The 18,724-nt window shown below is 49.2% G+C and overlaps 1 protein-coding gene and 1 pseudogene across 1 annotated transcript in view; both read right to left on the bottom strand.

The window, feature by feature from the left end:
- Window positions 1-17,651, bottom strand: part of Slc6a20 (solute carrier family 6 member 20) — a 44,327-nt gene extending 26,676 nt beyond the window's left edge. Inside the window, exon 1 of the mRNA XM_047530604.1 lies at window positions 17,335-17,651. Coding sequence (XP_047386560.1) covers window positions 17,335-17,455 — 121 coding nt within the window. The 5' untranslated portion in view covers window positions 17,456-17,651. The remainder of the gene's footprint in view (window positions 1-17,334) is intronic.
- Window positions 4,755-6,410, bottom strand: LOC124968325 (polyribonucleotide 5'-hydroxyl-kinase Clp1-like; annotated as a pseudogene).
- Window positions 17,652-18,724: the final 1,073 nt, after the last annotated feature.

The raw sequence follows: 18,724 nt of genomic DNA, 5'->3' as shown, positions 1-18,724 counted from the left end.
TCCATCCATCCATGCATCCATCCATCAATGAATCCACCCATCTATCCACCCATCCACACATCCATCCACACATCCACACATCCATCCATCCATCCATCCATCCATGCATCCATCCACCCATCTATCCAAGTATCCATCCTCTTTTTCTGATCCCTCCATCTTTTACTGATTCTTTTACTGATCCCTCCATCTACCATCCATGGAAGACATGCAGACACGTCAGTTGTCAAAATATCTAAGTATCCCACCCAGGGAGGAAAACCACCTCTGTTCCACGCTCCTCGGGTGCCCTCTTCAGCTCCTCTTCAGAACCCCATCCTATCTTCTATTTCAGCAACTAAGGGTTGATCAGAGCCAGGACCACTGAGTTGCAGCAATTTTCCAACACTCCCCCTTGAGGCTGTCCACCGGCTGTCCCCCTTGATTCACTTCCTTGGGGCCTGCACACAGCCCTGATGGTGCCAGGTGAGGTGTCTCACCCTGGCGAAGGCCTGAGCGCAAACGGGCTGGGCAATGAGCACCCGCCCCAGAGGGCTCACCTGGGCAGGGGAACTGCAGTTGCCTCACCCCCACCCAGGTGCACAGCACATTCCGCCAGCCTCCACATCATCAGAGATGGCTCCCACCAGACAAGCTCTAGGCCACCCTCCTTTTACAGAGCACCTCTGTGCGTATTTGTTTTGGACAGTAGCCTTCCACCTGAAATATCATTTTAGTAAAGGGACTGTGACTCATAAGAACTTCAGACCCACCAGTTCCTTTGGCGTCATGGCAGACAAGTGCCCTTAGTGATGTGGGGAGCCAGGGAGTGGGAGCGGGGCTGTGGTCTCCCCCTGCGGGACCAGGCACAGAGGCAGGCCACCTGTTGCAGGGCCCCGCTACCTGCCCTGGAGAGGACGAGTCCCCCCACCTACCCCAGGAGCCCCTCAACCATCCCGCTCCAGGTCCTGGCTCCTCAGCTGGGGACCCGAGAAAAACCCAGAGAGAGGCAGGCAGGGTTTATGATTAAATAAAACCCCGATACTACAGCTGCAGGGATTAAGGGCTGGTTACAGAAGGAACTGATGACCCAGGTGTTAAGAGGAACAAGGAAATATATATATATATCCTTTTTTTTTTTTTTTTTTTTTTTTAATTTTGTGTGGTACTGGGAATTTAACCCGGGGATTTAACCACTGAGCCACAACCAATAGTTAAAAAAAGAAATGCTTCCATGGTACATGCACACTGGCCTGTACGCCCCAGCTTCTCGCCCAGCAGGTGTTCCAAGCCCTCTCCGGCCCCACGGGGATCTCTGCATCTCGGCTGTGGAGCGCTCCACTTTGAAACCAGCCCCAGGACACCTTCACTCAGTCATGGCCCCCGGGCTGTCCCCAGTTTTCTGTCATCCTAAGCAAAGCCGAGGATTGCAGCCTGGACCTCTTGCTTGGTTTTATTCCTGGGGCCACAGATGCCAGAAGTGGAATGGCTGGGACAGAAGCCACGTGGCCACTGGGCCACCGCAGAGGGAACCGCAGGAGCCGTGCAGGGAGGGCGCAGGCCTGCTTTCCTGCCTAGCTCCTCCCTGGGCTGTGCGCCAGAGGCCTCGGCAACCTGCAGCTCACAGCTGTACTCTGCTTTAAGACTTCTCCAGACCTGTCCCTTCCTGCCCCCAGAGACACGTTTTGCCCCTCTGCCAGGTTTCTCTGGGTGTCTGAGGCCAACAGTGGCTTCTACCCAGGAGCCGGTATAGGCTGTGTCCATCCCTCTGAGTTTATAAAACAATCTTGGATTGGGGGTGTGGCTCAGGGGCAGAGCACTGGCCTGGCAGGTGAGGCCCTGTGTTCCATCCCCAGCACACACACACACACACACACACACACACACACATACACACAAAACCCCCTCATTTTCACCCCAAAGTGTCAAACAGTAACCACACCTGGCAAAGTTCATGGACAGTTAGCTTCTGTGACACGGGTCACCCGTCCACTCCCCTGGGTCAGGGGGAAAGAACACCAAGGCTCTGTTCCCTGGGCGGAAGCATGAAGGCCAGTAGCCCTGCCTGTCAGTCATTTCTCTCTCTCCCCCTAACCTTCAATATACAACCAATTCAGGGAAAGGTGTCCCGAAATCGTTTTGTCAACAGATGATCCCAGAACACTCAAACATCTGGGTGGAACAATAAACCTCAACCCTCATTTCACAGTTTATATCAAAAAACCTGACAAAGGATCCTAGATCTGTATGTACAACTAAAAGCTATAAAACCCCAAAAAGAAAAGGAGAAAATCTTCATGCAAAGATGTGTTAGATACCACAGCAGAAGACCTATCTGTAGGAAAAATATGTGGATAAATTGATCTTCATTACTTCTGCTCTGTGAAAGGTACTTAGGAGAACAAATGGACAAACTATAAAAATATGGAAAATATTTGCAAAATATACAGTTGAGAAAGCTTTGAGTCAAGTATATATGAAGGCTTCTCAAAACTCAACAGCAAGAAAACAAAGGACCTAGTCAAAAAAGTACAAAAATGTTGAACAGAAATTTCAAGAATATATGCCTCAGGCCATTGATGCTGCATCCCAGGATAGCTGAGTCTGGGTCATTTGTAAGGAACAGAAGCCCTTTGGCTCATGGTTCTGGAGGACATGAAATCAGAGGGGATGGTACCAGCGTCTCTGAGGGGTTCTTAGCAGCCCATGGTACAGGTGAGAGGGCAAGAGCCAGCAAGAGGGGTGAAGCTCATTCTGATAAACCCACTTCAAGCTCTGGAGGCTGAGGTAGGAGGATCACAAATTCAAAGCCAGTCTCAGCAACATAGAGAGGCCTAAGCAACTTAGTGAGACCTTGTCTCAAAATAAAGAATAAAAAAGGGTTGGGGATGTGGCTCAGTGGTTAAGTGCCCTGGGTTCAATCTCCAGTGCCAAAACACACAAACAAACAAACAAACCCACCCCAGTGATAATGACAGTCAGCCATTCCTGAGGGCTCTGCCCCTCAGGACCTTATGTTTCTAGAAGGTCCTGCCTTTCAACACTGTCGTATTGGGGATTAAGTTTCCAACATGTGGACCTTGTGGGGGCACATTCAAATCACAGTACAATTTATGAATGGCACATTAGCATATCAAATGAAGCTCATCACTGGTGTTCATTAGGAAAATGCAAATTCAAACGACAATGAGACACCCCACACTTATTAGAATGGCTACGATTTTAAAATATTGTCAATACTAAGTGCTGGTGAGGTTTTGGAGTAAGCCCCAAACATTGCTGGTGAGAATGTGAAACGGTGCAACCCCTTTGGACAGTCGTGTGGTGGTTTTCTCCAAAGCGAAGCCATACACTTCTCTTATGATAGCACAGAACTGACACCAAAACTAAGGTCAATCTGCTGCATGTAAACATATCTCAATAAAAGAAACATTTGTTTCATAATCAGCTTGAAAATAAGTCTACTAACCAGACCCTCTTCCAACTGAACTGCTCACATGCTCCTTTGATGCAGAAATTCTGAGTGGGATCTGCTCAAGGAGACATGGCATTAGAGATGAGGGACAAGGCCTGCAGAGGTGCGTTTGTCCCTGTGTATCCTGATGGGGTGCATTTGGTAGAATAAACGTGGCCACCCATTCTTAGAGCTCCTGAAGGTGGGGTCTAGTCCCCCACCCTGTGGACCTGGGCTGGCCTTGGAACTTTGTGCAGTGGAATGCAGGGAAGGAAGGGTGCCATCTGGCTCCAGAGTCCAAGCCTCAGGACCTGAAGCATGACCCTGCCACTTTTAGAAGCCTGAGGCCACATGCAGGAGAACCTCAGGTCCCCAGCCCATGGCGCCAACAGCCAGATGTGAGAGGGACCTTTTAGTTGCATGAGCAAGGCCAGAGCAAACAGTGGAGGAGCTGCTTGGGAGACCCACAAAACTCTGAGGAGAGATTAATTTTAGTCGTACTTTTGTGGGCTTTTTTTTTTGGGGGGGGTGGTATCAGGGATTGAACTCAGGGGCCCTCAACCACTGAGCCACATCCCCAGCCCAATTTTGTATTTTATTTAGAGACAGGGTCTCACTGAGTTGCTTAGTGCCTCACTTTTGCTGAGGCTGGCTTTGCACTTGGGATCCTCCTGCCTCAGCCTCCCGAGCTGCTGGGATTACAGATGTGTTCCACCACGCTGGATAATTACGGTTGTTTTAAGCCACTACTTCCCCTGCCCCAACCTTTTTACCTCTTAATACCTTAGCGTGTATTTTAAAAATGATACGGTAAAATATTTATTTAATTTTTTTTTTAAGTTTGAACTTTCATTGGAAGGAGCCTCTCTAAATTGACACTTTCATCCTGGATAAATGAGATAATATAAAGTGGTGGTTTGAAAAGAGCCATATGGTAGCCAGTGAAAGAAATGGAATTTTCCAGGATTTTCAGGCAATCTGAAGTGGCCTCTTAGGTGATTTAAGAAAACAATTGTATTTTCACGGTTCTCCTTTTGGTTCAATATTCAAAGAGTTTTGTTGCTACCACCTGTTTTAAGAGGTAGTATATATGTTTTTTATAGTCTAGTTTTCTGGTCAGCTGACCTCAGCAGATTCTTATATCTCAGCCTATCTGTCTTTAGTGATGGAGCCTTTTTTTTTTTGCGGTGCTGGGGATCGAACCCAGGGCCTTGTGCTTGCAAGGCGAGCACTCTACCGACTGAGCTATCTCCCCAACCCTTGTCTTTAGTGATGGACAGAAGACTTCAGTGTCCCAGAAAGCCAGACTTCTTGCTGATCTCTATTTGAGAGCTGTGGATCGGATCTCATCCAGGATGAGAAGGAAGTACTTAGGCAGTGGGTGAGGAGCTGGAGACAGGACGGTCCTCCCAGGTCACCACAATGAAGCCAGTCACACTTGTCTCAGAAAGATTCTCCTCTGTACCCTCGGCAGTGCTAATGCTCAGTAGGTGCTGACCACATCTTGGCAGGGGTGACAGGTCCTAGCTTGAGCTCACTGTCTTCCTGAGACAAGACCAGAGGAGTCTGGGTGGCGAGGGGTATATTAGTCAGCTTTTTCACTGCCGTGACTAAAGGATCTGACCAGGAAAATTTTAGGAAGAAAAGCTTATTTGAGGGCTCACAGTGTCAGAGGTCTCAATCCACAGACAGCAGGCTCCATACCTCGGGGCTCAAGGTGAGGCTGAACATCATGGCAGAAGAGTGTGGCAGAGGGAAGCAGCTCACGTGATGATCAGGAAGCAGAGAGAGATACAAAATATATACCCCAAAGCCACGCCCCCAATGAACCACCTCCACCAGCCACACCCCACCTGCCTCCAGTTACCACTCAGTTAATCCCACCAGGGATTAATTCATGGATTAGCTTAAAGCTATAACCCAATCATTTCTAGTCCAAACCTTCTTGCATCATCTCTCATGTGAGCTTTTGGGGGACACCACCTCTACACCATAACAGGGGGTGCCCCAACTGTGTAGATTTTCACATCTGAAAATCTGACATTGAAGGCATGCGGATAGAAGCAGCCTTGGAAGCCACAGAAACAGTGGCGGACACGCTCATCCCTGCACTCCCACGGGAAGTTCTTGGGGTGCTCCACCGCACCCCCTGACTCAGAGACAGCACGGTGTATACAAAACGAGACGGGTCCCTGTCAGCACATTGTCCAGCGCCCCTGGATCCAGATCCACAACCTCAATCACTTCAAAAGCTGAAGCCGCGTGCACCAGGGCCGGCAGCCCGAGCCCTTGACCCAGCCGCAGGTGTTCACGACGCAGCTCCTCAGGTGCCCTTCGCGTCCCTCGCGCCTTTGGTAAAACATCTGCTAAATGAGATGGAATCTTCTCCTGAAGCTTGATGTTAGTGCCAGGGGTGGTGGAGCCACAAAGACCCTCCAGAGGGACCTGGAGAGAGAAGCCCTCTTCAACCTGCTGGCTGCTCAGTGTAGAGGGCCCCTGGGTTCCAGGGACGGACACAGAGCCCCGGCCTGCCTCCCAGCTCCAGGTTAGTAGGGTGACAGCCCAAATGCACGGCACAGTCGAGCAGCAGGTGACACACTGTGGGCTTGCCGGCACTGGTGGGGCCCAGCACCATCCCTTGGGGGTCTCACTCTTCCTCCTTTTCCACCTGCATCCGCATCCGCTCCAAGGCTGGGTGAGTGTCAGAAAGCAACCTAGGGTGTCCTCGAAATCATAAGCCAGCTTGGTGTGGCCGCTGGGTAGCAGAGGACAGCCATGCCAGTGAAGGCAGCCCCTTGGCACCAGCATCAAAGGTGAATCTCTTGATTCAGGTCAGCTCTGTGTCCAAGATCTCCGCCCTGCTGGCCAGCAACTCCCACTGAGCTCGTGGAGAAGCCTCCACCTCAAAGCACAGCTGTTCTCGCTCTAGTTCGAATTTAGTCACTGGCTTCTTGTCGTCATGGGCCCCCTCTCCCATCCTGTCCGTCTTTTCTGTGTAGCGCTGTGCTGCGCATGGCCAGACGCACGTGGGAACGGTCGGGGTTCCACCCTTGTGCAGCCAGAGAAGGTGCCGCCGGCGCCCCTTGGGTCATGTCAGCACATAATTCTTGAAAATGAGGTTCTCTGACATGATCTTAGCGCAATGAGCAAAACCAGCAGATGGACGCAGACGCAGTACTCTAACTTAATCTGCAGACTTGGTTGACATTTCCCCAGTCGCCTCACTGATGTCTTTTTTTCTGGTGTGGAATCCCGGCTCTTCAGTCACACGTGGCCTCTGGTTGCAAGGTCTCCTTAGACTGTCTGTTATGACCTTGGCACTTTGGAAGCCAACCGGTCAGTTATTTTGTAGAATTTGTCTCACTTTGGGCTTGGGCAGAAACACTGAAGTGATCTTGTGTGCATGTCCAGAGCCACAAGATAAAATTTGTCACTTGTTGGTGCTGTTGACCTGACTCGCTTGGGTAAGGTGCTGTCTGCTAGGTTTCTTGGCTGGAACTGACTCTTTTCCCATTTGAAACAAGGAAGTACTTTGTAGGAGACATTTTGAGCCTGTCTTATAATCACCCTTGTGTCCAATTACTGTTTTGGCTGCCAAAGGGTGATTTTCTAATTCTGTCATTCTCTCTCAGTCCTGATGATTTTGGGGCGGCTTGTCACGTGGGGACAGGTAACAGAGACCGAGGTGGAGCCCTGTGTTAATGTCTCTGCCATGTTGAGCCTGTGTTAATCCAGGTGAGTGGGATGCTCACAGGCACAGCATTTCTGGAAGACGTCACTCTGGCTCTTTGCCTGGTTAATTTGTGCCTCTCCCCACCTCCCTGTCCCCACCTCCACATCTCCACATAGTCTTCTGGTTTCCACCTGCTGCTCTCGCTCTGGTTTATTCTCAGACTCTCTGGCCCAGGGTCCCTCAGCTGCCCACGTGGTCGCGCCCTCTTAGGCTCCTCCATACACCAGGGACCTCTCCTTGCAGCCTCCCTGGGCCTCTGAGGTCTTGGGGAGCGGGATCCTGCCTCCCCCCACACTGCGATCCCACTGTCCTCCTGCTAGGCTGGCTTCTGCACCTTTGCTCTGTGGTCCCCTCTGTCCAGAATGCTTTTTCCCTCCTTTCAGTTCTCTACCCAACACCTGCCCTCACAGGAGCCGCCCCCACGCCCTCTGACCCCCCACCCTGCTTGACTGTCCTGCAGAGCAGTCACCTGTGTTGAGACTCTGTAATCACATTGTATGCCTGGTGTCTGCTCCAGACTGGTGTGGAAGTTCATGCTTCTTGCCTGGCCCCAAACAGCACTGGGCAGGGAGCAGGAGCCCAGGGAATATTTGTTGACTGCTGGAAGGTCTCCTTCAGGTCTCACCGGGTCTACCACACACATCACTCCCTGTGGGAATCTCTTCCAACTGCCCCAAACTAAGTCGGGGGGACCCCCTCTCTGGGCTCACAGTCTCCTTCTGTTGAGGCTCTTGCCCACGCGCTGAGTGTCTACTGATCTGCTCACCCCTCCCAAATCCCCAAACAGCTCACTGAGGTTAGGGCTGGGTCTGCCTGGCTCACTGCAGAGTTCTACCCTAATGAATGGCGGGAACACAATAAATGCTCAATAAACATCTGTTGAAAGACTGCTGGATGGTAAGTGGTTCTACAGTGGTGGTCTACTGGATTGGGCAGGTCATGAGGCTTTTACCAGGGAATAATAATGGAAGGGTCTGGTGAGGTGCTTCATGGTGCTAAAAACAGTGTCTGTGTGTGGGTTGTTTTTGTTTTTTTTTTTTTTTAATTCACAATATCACTATTTTAACCTCTGACTTGACTTTGTGTCTGTAGTAGATAAGAGGAATACTGGCAAGGCCATAGGGGCTTATACCTCCCTCTGAAAGGAAGAGACCTCAGAAAGCAACCTTGGGACCTATGATAAGACACCGTAGATCAAAAAAGAAGCACCACCAGAGGGTGGCAGAGCCAGCATTCCTCTGAAATAGATTTGCTCTGAGAAGCAGAAGAAAGCAAAGAGAACGTGTTTCTGGGATAACATCAGGCAGCCATGAAGAAGACAGAGTAAGAAGACAAAGGTTTTATAAGGATTAAAAAAAACCCAAAAAAACAAAAAAACCCAAACCCTGTTGGCTGAATGTCAAGCCCCATGTGACAATAAGTGGAGAAAAACCACAATGTTAAGACATCGTTGCATGGCTGGAGGGAAAGAATGAAGAGCTGGAAATCATAAGAGCAGAGAAGAGACGTGGCTGGCAAGGCCACGCACCGGCTCTAGCTCAGGACCTGCGGAGGCGAGGGCACGGCAGACTCAGCCCTGGAACAGACACCATAACCAATTCCACAAGGCATCCTCCTGGGTGTGTGCAAGGTGAGGGCTCACCTGGCCCAGGTAAGACTGGTGAGAACATGATCGATACATACGCACATCACCTGGGATTTGGGGGAAAATGATGAGATCATGTAAATTTATATAATATTTTAGATATCCAGGATACCTCAGAACTAATAAATATGCAGCTGGCTTCCAAGTTCTCCTTCATGAAACCAGAAAGCTGAAGACAAGAAAGAAGCTTCTACAGATTTTTTTTGGTTTTTTTTTTTGAGTAAAAAAGATGGTTAGGACAGTCATGGGATGACAAAGGGAAGATATTCTCAGACATACTCATAAAGCGATCCACTTGTTTAGTATTCCTGAAATAAATCACTTGCCGATGAACGGAAGGGTTGGATAAAAGGAAGGAACTGAATTAGGGAGTGGCAGTAAATAAACAGAAGAGAGTGAAGTCTAAAATAAGAGTGAGTTTCACTGTAAATGCAAAAGGAAAAGGAATTCCTGAGTGAGAAGCAGCAACATATTAATAGTAAACCCATCATCTCCACGTGTCTGAAATCCCAGATTATGCCAACAAAAATTAATAAGTGGGATGTAGGTAAGGAAAAAAACAAGAAGTGAAAGTGTGTGCTATGGGTTGAACATGTTCCCCAAATTGTGTTGGAAACTTAATTCCAAACTTCTTTTGTTAATGGTATTTGGAGGTGGGATGCTTGGGAGGTGACTGGGTTGTGAGGATTCTGGATTAATGAACTGAGGAATTCATGGGTCAGGGAGTGGCTTTGTTATAATTCCATGCTCTCTCTGGCATGCTTACTTTCTCCACCAAGGCCCTCTGCTTTGTTATGACACAGCAAAAGGTCGGCATCAGATGCCAAGTAGATGCAGGTGCCTTGTTCTTAAACTTTGAAGTCTCCAGGACCATGAGCCAAATAGACCTCTTTTCTATAAGTTAGTCTGTTTGGTGATAGCAACAGCAAACAGACTAAGCAGGCTAAAAATGTTCAACTTTCATAGATAACATTTGATATTTATATTGATAGGGAAAATAAATATTCCTCTTTTTGAAAAAAATGTAACTACTAGTAGGAAAAAAAGAGGACTTATGACTTGTGAATTGCTTCAGAAAAGAAGCAAAATATACTTTATATTGTAAAAGATCAAAAAACACAACATCAACAAAAAGCAAACTTCAAGGCAGAACAAAACATGATGAGAAATGACAGCAAACATAACTTGATAATAAATATAAATGAATCAAACTCTTCCACTAAAAAGGTGATGACTATTAGGTCATAACAGTACAAAACTTTACACCACTTAAAATTCCACCACTGGGGAATGGTTAAAAACATCATGAAACCTCTGTAAATGAAATGCTATGAAGCTATTTAAGTTTATATTTTCAATGAATATGACAAGATTTGAAAGTGATTGCAATAAGTTAATTTTACTTATTAAAAATTTTTTGGGTACTAGGGATTGAATCCAGGGAGGCCTAACTACTGAGCCACATCCCCAGCCCTTTTTATTTTTTATTTTGAGACAGAGCCTTGCTAAATTGGTTAGGGCCTTGCTAAGTGGCTGAGGCTGACTTTGAGCTTGTGATCTTCCTGCTGCCTCAGCTTCCAGGTATATGCCACCACACTCTGCCAATAGGTTTATTTTAAACACAAGACATCAAATGAAATAAAAAAAGTGTGGTTCTAATTTTTTTTTTTTTTTTTTTTTTTTTGGTGCTGGGGATTGAACCCAGGTCCTCATGCTTGCGAGGCAAGCACTCTACCAACTGAGCTAGATCCCCAATCATGGTGCTAATATTTTAAAGCAGAAATGTTGGGGCTGGGGAGATAGCTCAGCTGGTAGAGTGCTTGCCTCACAAGCACAAGGCCCTGAGTTCGATCCCCAGTACCGCAAAAAAAAAAAAAAAAAAAAAAGCAAAAATGTTAACTGCTGTTACCTCTGAAGGGTGGACTTTCAGGTGATTTTGTATTTTATGCTTTGCACATATCTCTATTTCCCAGAATCTCTACCATGAACATATATATTACATTTATAACCCCCAGACACATACAGTAGGTTGTTCTAGAGCATATTATTATTATTATTCTAATTACCATAGCAATATCTCAACGGTTTGATAAACCCAAGAGCCTCACTGGAAGAGAGATCCCTCTCAGTGACATTTGTCCCCTCAGTGTGTGACATTTGTCTCTGTGAGCCCTTACATTGTGCTCTGTCTCCTTTGAGGCCCACAAAGACACCGAGAAACCACTTTCAGGGAAAGTTAACTCAGGCTTCCAAAATCTTTGTTTCCCTCCACTTACATACCTTTGTGCTTTATAAAAACCAAGCCTGGGCTGGGGTTGTGGCTCAGTGGTAGAGCGCTTGCCTAGCGCACGTGAGGCACTAGGTTCGATCCCCAGCACCACATAAAAAAACTGAATAAACAAAATAAAGGTATTGTGTCCATCTACAACTAAAATTATTATTGAAAACAAAACAAAACCACAGCCTGGATTCTTTAACCTGAGTTTTTCTTTTTGGGGTGTGCACGTGGGTATGGACATCTGCTTAGTTTACAAAGCCCATCCCGGGTGACTCTGAGGCTGCTGGTCCAGGCCCCACTTGGAGAAATACTGCTCTACCCAGTGTGACACTCCTGCCCAGAGCTTCCTTCTCCTCGTTCACCCCCTTCCACCCCCAAAAGTTTCCCATTAGGACTCAAACCCAGTCAATGTTTTGTAAACAACAAAATCTCAGGTAAAATTAATTAAAATGCATCCTTATGACTCTGCCCTGGTTGGAAACGTCCAGGGTTCCTCTCCAGCCTCTTCCCTCTCCTCGGCTCTGGCATCGTCCTGACTGCCCTGGCCACCCACCTCATCCTGGTGTCTCTGTAAACCACAGCTCTACTGGCCGCAGCTCCCCTGCTTCAGACGCTGGCTTTACGCTCGGAGTCAAGTTCCGCAGCTCAGTTGGTTAATCAAGGCCCTTGGGGGACATGCTGACCCCCTCCTCACCTCCAGCCCTCTCCACCCACCGCCCAGCCCTGCATCTATCCCAGCCTCTTAAGGTCTCTGGCCATTTCGCTCCTCTGCGCCTTCGCACATGTGGTTTCTGCTGCCTGGACTGTTCTCACCCCTACATCTAGTTGATGAGGGCTGACTTGTCCCTCTAGGTCCAGAGCCTCTGACGGCATTGCCCCCAGGTTTTCTGGATTTCTCCTGTGGTCAGTCCTTCTCCAGTTATTTCAACGAAGCCTCTGAACTGCCCTTCCTAGCTCCGCCTGCTCGGAGCAGAAGGGCTGGTCCTATATTTGCCCCTTCATCTTTGAGAACTTCCCCACTGTCCACAGTCCCTGTCTGTATTTGCTTAATGACTACCTAGAAGGCTTATATTGCTCATTATTTTCAAAATTTTTTCATTTGTTCTAATTTGTTGTAAATGACAGTAGAATGAATTTATACACTTTGACACATCATACATAACCTCTCATTTTTCTGATTATACATATTGTTGCCTCTTCCTGTTCATAAAAGGGCCTAAGATAGTGGTTTTATTTTTATTTTTATTTTTGGTACTGAGGACTGTACCCAAGCGTGCTGAACCACTGAGCCACATCCCGACCCTTTTTGTATTTTATTTTTGAGACAGGGTCTTGCCAAGTTGCTCAGGACCTTGCTAAGTTGCTGAGGCTGGCTTTGAACTTGTGATTCTCCTGCCTCAGCCTCCCAAGCCGCTGGGATTACAGGCCTGTGCCACCACACCTGGCAGATAGTGGTTCTTAATTCAGGTGGCACAGCAGAATCCCTTGGGGAGTTTTAAAATCTCCTAAAGTTCAGGCCCTGCTGGCGATCAACCCAATCAGGGTTTCTGGGGTGGGACACAGGCCTGGGTGTGTTCTCCAGGTCCTGGTGATGCTACCACGCAGATGAAAGGAGGCTTCTCCCAGCAGGTGGATACCATGCTCTGCTCATTGCTCCTCCTACCCACTACACCAGCCCCACAGTGGTGGCTCAGGAGTGAGGCTTAGCCTGGGCTGTACAGAAGAGGTTGCTTTTTCTTTGGGAGGAGGAAGTTTCCTGGAGAGGATGAGGTATGTGGGGTGCATCAGGCCAAAGGAGAACACCACGCATTTTGGGGTATACTCAGGGATGGGCAGAGGTAGAGAGGAAGCTGGTCCCAAAGGACAAGGGATCCTCACAGGAGGACACTGTGGACTTGCAGGCTCTTGGCCAAGCCCCCTCCAGTGTCCAGGTGCATTTGTGTCTGAGGGTCAGGTCAAAACCCTGGGAGGAAACCCCCTGACTCAGGGGTCCTGGAAGAAGGTCATGACATCTGATGCGGTGTTCCTGTCCTGCCAGCATGGTCACAAAGGTGGCTCAGGCCCCAGCTACTTCCCACTAAGCACCCTTTTCTTCTCTGAACTCGTTTCCTGTCTGTAACTGGAGGGACGTGACCGACCCAGCAGTGCTGTGAAGATTGCACTGCTGCAGGAAATGTTCCACGCTACACCTGGCAGGCGCGGGAGCCCACTGGAGGGGTTCTAGAAACCAGCCAATCAGAACTGGTTCTGGAAATGCTGGGGAGTACAGCAGATGTCAGGGCCCTGACCACACTGTGGTGCCCGGCATGCCAAACTTGCTTTGCAAATCATGGGTGCTGGACAATTTATGACCTCTGATGCTCAGCTTCTGTCCCACCCAGGAGAATCGTAGACACAGCATCCTGAATGCACCCAGATACACAAACACATATATATAGGTCATAAGTGAGCGCTCAAGTGGTTTTCCTGTCCACTCCTGGACGGATGTGCTGTGGATCAGCCCAGGGTGTGAGCTGTGGTCTTCAAAGATCTGGCAGCAGTGGTCCAGGGGGATGGCCCAGACCAGCTCACAAGAGCCAACTGTCCCCACCTTTTCCCCTCCCTGCACTGTGGGACAATATGGTGGTAGTCCCAAACCAGCCATGGTGGAAATATTTATAGCATAATAATCAGCAAATGCTACAAATTACTTCCTGCCCCCGCCCCACTAGGTACCTGAAGCCAGGTCCCCTGCAGCTGATGATCTGGGGGCACAGGAGCCCTGACTTTCTATAAAGTGTGGTCCCTGCAGCAGCAGCAGCAGCAGCAGCAGCCTCACAAGGAACTTGTTAGAAATACTGAAGCCTGCCCGCCCGGCAGGTCTCTGGGCTTGAAGCTCTGGGAGGGGGAGGGGGTCTGTAGGAGATGAGATGCTTTAAGCAGTTTGGAGTTAGATGAGATAAAGGGGGACTGGAAGAGCTCACTTCCTGACCCAGAGAGGAGTAGGGGCTTTGAGGGGAAGTGGAACATCAAATCTGAGAGCGTACTGCCCCAGGGTGTGGTCAGGGGCTGTCGGATGCCCCCTCTGCACTCTTCAGAAAGCATATGGAGAAAATTTAAGAGGAAATAAAAATCCATATTTCCTGCTCTCATTTCTCTGCATTTCTTCCACACACGTTTTTCATACATAAAATGACTCATGGGTGTGTTTGTCCCCACAGGTCAGTACTCCGCACACTGCCTCCCTGGTTTCTTCCAGCACAATCCCTGCCTTAGACTTTGACATGGTTGCCCCGGACCTGCTGACTTTCTCAAAAAAAGGATTTTGCGAAGTTCCTTCAACTGCCTATTTTTTTCTGGCACCAGTGGCCAGAGCTGTACAGAGAAGACTGGTACCTGGAATGTAATGTTCAGAATTAACATTCCTCGTGCCAGGTCTGGCCCGGACGGCAGGAAGGGATCAGCCTCCCTAGTCACGGCACAGCCCATGGAAAGGAGCGCAAACCCTAATCTGCTTGCTTCTGGGAGGCATTTTGGCACAGCTGGGGGACTGTGGCTTATAAACAAGCCCTTTGTTTGTTGGGGGGTGTTTGCAGCTCTGTGTAGATGGAGGTTAGACTCTCTGGAGTATTTTGTGAGGTGACTCGTTCACCCTTCACGAGGGAAAGAATGGGTTGGTAAACTGCCTGGCTTTGGGTAAATCACATAATAATAGGTGACTGCTGTGCAGCAGAAACCACCAGGTCCCTTCTCACTTATTTCACAGCTTTTCATAAGAGACCTTGCTCATTCATGCAACAAGTCTTTATTGGGTGCCTCCTCCAGCCCCACCCACCATGAGGCTGGGTGAATGGGGAGACAGAGAAACCTAGGACTTCCGTGCTTCTGACCAACAGCTACCTAGGTCAGACAGGTAGTGGATCAAAGAGAGCAGCCAGGCTGACAACAGCACCCCAGGGAAGAACCTAGCTTGGGCAGAGAGTTGAGGCAGGGAAGCAGGCCCTGGCTGACAGAGAGCTGTTCAGAAGAGCTGGGAGTGAGGTTTGGTGGAAGATGAGTGGCAGGAAATGAGGTGGAAATAGGGGGTGGTTGTTAGGTGGTCAAGTGCCTATTGTGCCAAGATAAGCTGTTTGGTCTTTATTCTGTAGACACTTGCCATCCACCTGACCTGCAGTCACCCCATCCATTCACCTTTCCACCCACTAATCCATTCATCTACCTACCACCAATCCATCTGCTACCCAGCACCCAGCCATTCGGAACCACCCACCCAGCCTGTGTCCTCTGCGTCAGGCCCAAGATTTCCTCTTATTGTTCTTCTTGAGTCCTGAGGTCTTGAGGCTTCCCTAGCAACTCCTTGATACATATTTGACTTTAGAACCACCCAGCCCACCTGTACCTACCAGCTGACTATTTCCGTGACCGTGGTGTTATAAAAGAATTACAGTCGTGTGCACTGGCACTCACGGAGCCTGAAAATTGGGTGTTGGGAACCAGGTACCCAGGATAAAGGCTGGTGTGCTGAGCCCAGAACTATGTGAAAATCTCCCTTCCAAAGTCAGCGAGGAAGCTGTGGGAGCATGCGGTAGCACCTGCCCTTCACATGATTATGGGGTGTTTGTGCACTTCAAATTTTAAAAAGGAATCAGAATTAAGAATTTAAAAAAAAAAAAAAACTCTGGGGGCTGGGGAGATAGCTTAACTGGTAGAGTGCTTGCCTCACAAGCACAAGGCCCTGAGCTTGATCCCCAGTACTGGAAAACAAAACAAAACAAAACAAAACAAAAAAAACCCTCTAACCTTTTGCTGAGTTGTTTTCAAGCCAATGGGGGGTGATGGGAGGAGGGAGCAGTATCTAGGACTTGGTCTTAAGTGGGTTAAATTTTGTGTAAATACTTCCATCTAACATCTTTCATTGTCCTTTATGCTGAAGATGCAGAGCGGGGTGGGGAGAGAGAAACAGAAAGCACACAGATAAACTCCTGACAATACATTGGCACATTTCCTTTTCTCTGCATATTTTTAAACATAATTGTTAAACATTTTATATCCATTTTATAAAGGTTTGACTCTGACTTCCACTCCCTCCACTTTGATATACGATGAAAAAACAGATAAAATTTTATAAGCATACCACCTTAATGGCTGCAAAGAACACCACTGGTAGGTGCTCCATAATTTATTGAACTCCTTAGACATGAACTTGGGAAGTTTCTAACATTTAGTTCTTATCCAAAGAAGGTGGCCATTCTGTTTTTTACCTTCTATCGGAACTCTGAGTATTTCCTTTAGACAGAATTTTAGAAAAGGAACAACTGAGGAAAAGATGTCTTTGCATGCTGAGGCTTGAATCCCTTTTGCCACACCACCTTCCAGAAAGTTGCTGGGCATTGTGGTTCTTTGGCCCTCTGTGCAGCTCCTGGCTCCACAAAGCCAGGGAGTGCTCCGCATGAGGTGCTGCTGGCTGTCCCCTGAGTTTCAGCAACAGTTCATAGGAAACATTTGTCAAAAACAACCCACAAAGTCCAGATATGGAATGATCTACCTTTCCTGCTTCAGTGATTCCAAACCCAAACCATTCTTCCCTCCCCAAACTAATCTTTTCATTAAAAAAAAAAATGTTAAAGAAGTGGGGCGTGGTGCGCACGCCTGTATCCCAGCAACTCGGGAGGCAGGAGGATCACAAGTTCAAGACCAGCTTCAGCAACTTAGTGAGGCCCTAAGCAACTTAGAGAGACCCTGTCTCAAAATAAAAAGGGCGTGGGGTGTGACTCGGTGGTGAAGTGCTCCTGGCTTCAATTCCCCTACCAAAAAATAAAATAAAGAAAGAAGAAGTTAAAAATGACTGAAAATCATTTTAACAGGAGTCCTGAGTATCAAACCTGCAGTGTCAGGGATTCAAATTTAAGATCTGAAACTTGTAACAAGTTTCTGTTGAACAAGACAATTTTGTCCTCACTTTTACACTTAAACCTCAGGTTTACTAAGAAGTCACGCCGCGGTCACCTCTCCTCCTCCCAGGGGAGAGAGCCTAGGCCCTCACCCTGCCGCAGCTGCATTGGGCCGGGCGGGAGCTGTGCTCTGGGTAGACTCCAGCTGGGGTCGAGGGTCCCAGGACGACCTGGTCTGTGGCTGCTGGCTGAGCGATCGCGCGCTCGAGCCCCTGAGTGCTGGCGGCGAGCCCGGCGCAGCCCGGTGCAGCCCGCGCACGGCCCCGCGCACCGGCTCCCGCTCCCGCGCACCCCGCGCGGGCTTGACACACTCACCTCCGCCGTACAGCTGGCACAGGTAGGGGAAGCGCCACACGTTGCCCAGGCCCACGGCGTAGGAGATGCAGGCGAACACGAACTGCCGCTGGCGGCCCCATTGCGGGCGCACCTTCTCCATGGCGGGACTCCGCTAGCCCGCTGCCCCAGCCGCCGCGCTCGCCGCTTTTAATTGCTAATCTCATTAACGGCGCCCACGGAGGGCGAGGCTGGTAAATGGATGACGGCGAGCCCCACCCGCCGGGCTGCCGCGCCCGGGAAGCGCCCCGGACTGCGGGCGCGGGGCGTTGGAGCTCCCTAAGGGGTCCCTCGGCCCCTTGCCCCTCTTTGATCCAGTGCCCACTGTGTGCCAGGCCGTGTCGCGGACACGCCTGTGAACCACACACATCCCAACCCTCCTGGAGCTGGCTTTCTGGGGAAGGCAGACGCTTGCATTGGACTGGATGGAACATTTTCAGGGTTTTTGACCCACAGCGGGGACAGCGTCCCATGGTTGGACCGAGTGCATGTGCAAGATCAAGAGACACGGGGAAGACCACTCAGGCAAAGCAAACCGGTAGAGGTTTTGGGAGGTGGGCGCGGTGGGCTCCGCGGAGGAGGAGCCATGACCTTCCCGCAGAGACCAAACCAGCGAGGGGCCGCTCCTTCTCCCTCTCCCGCACCCAGTGTTGCTCTATCCACTCTACAGCCCGGTTCTGCACCTACGGGCGGGCGGGATGGGATCAGGCTTTGAATTACCGCTGAGGGAATTCCACTGTCCTAGCCAGGGAAGGGACCCGGAATTCTGATTCCTTAGCCCAGGTAGGAACCAGCCCCACAAGGTGGCTTCGGTGCTGTGGGTCACCTGATACGACTAAGCCTTCGCTTTGTATTAATGCAGGATCTTGGTTTGTATCCCAGTTCCACCACGGACTTGCTGTGTGATCTTGGAAGTCATTTAACTTCTCTGAACCTGTTTTCTCTTCCATAGGGAACAAACCCCCGCCCCAGGAAGGGCTCATGTGGGAATAATTGAGGGCTTACTGCATGGCACATAGTAAGAGCTCAGTAAAAAGGCCATCATCATTATAAGTGCCCAGGAGGCTGGTAAAGGAAGGCTAGCTAACCCAGCAAATAAATTGATAACACACTTTGAACTGTGCCTGCTACATAGTAGGAGATAAGAAAATGCTAAATAAACAAATGAAATTTAAATGCGCAAAGCAGAGCTGCTGGTGGACTCTTCCTTGAAACCAAAACACAGTCATTGCTGTTGAACATTTCTTAGGCCTTGGAACATGCTTCTGGTGCCTGCCCGCTGGTCTGGGAGGAGAATGGTAGGGGCGAGGCTCCCCCAGACAAATGACCTATCCTGGAACTTTTTGCCTCCAAAAAGAAGAGGAGGAGGAGG

This window comes from Sciurus carolinensis, chromosome 17, assembly GCF_902686445.1.
Source record: "Sciurus carolinensis chromosome 17, mSciCar1.2, whole genome shotgun sequence".
NCBI classification, from domain to species: domain Eukaryota; kingdom Metazoa; phylum Chordata; class Mammalia; order Rodentia; family Sciuridae; genus Sciurus; species Sciurus carolinensis.
Note: the sequence above shows the minus strand (reverse complement) of the source record. Positions and strands in the feature narration are given on the sequence as shown.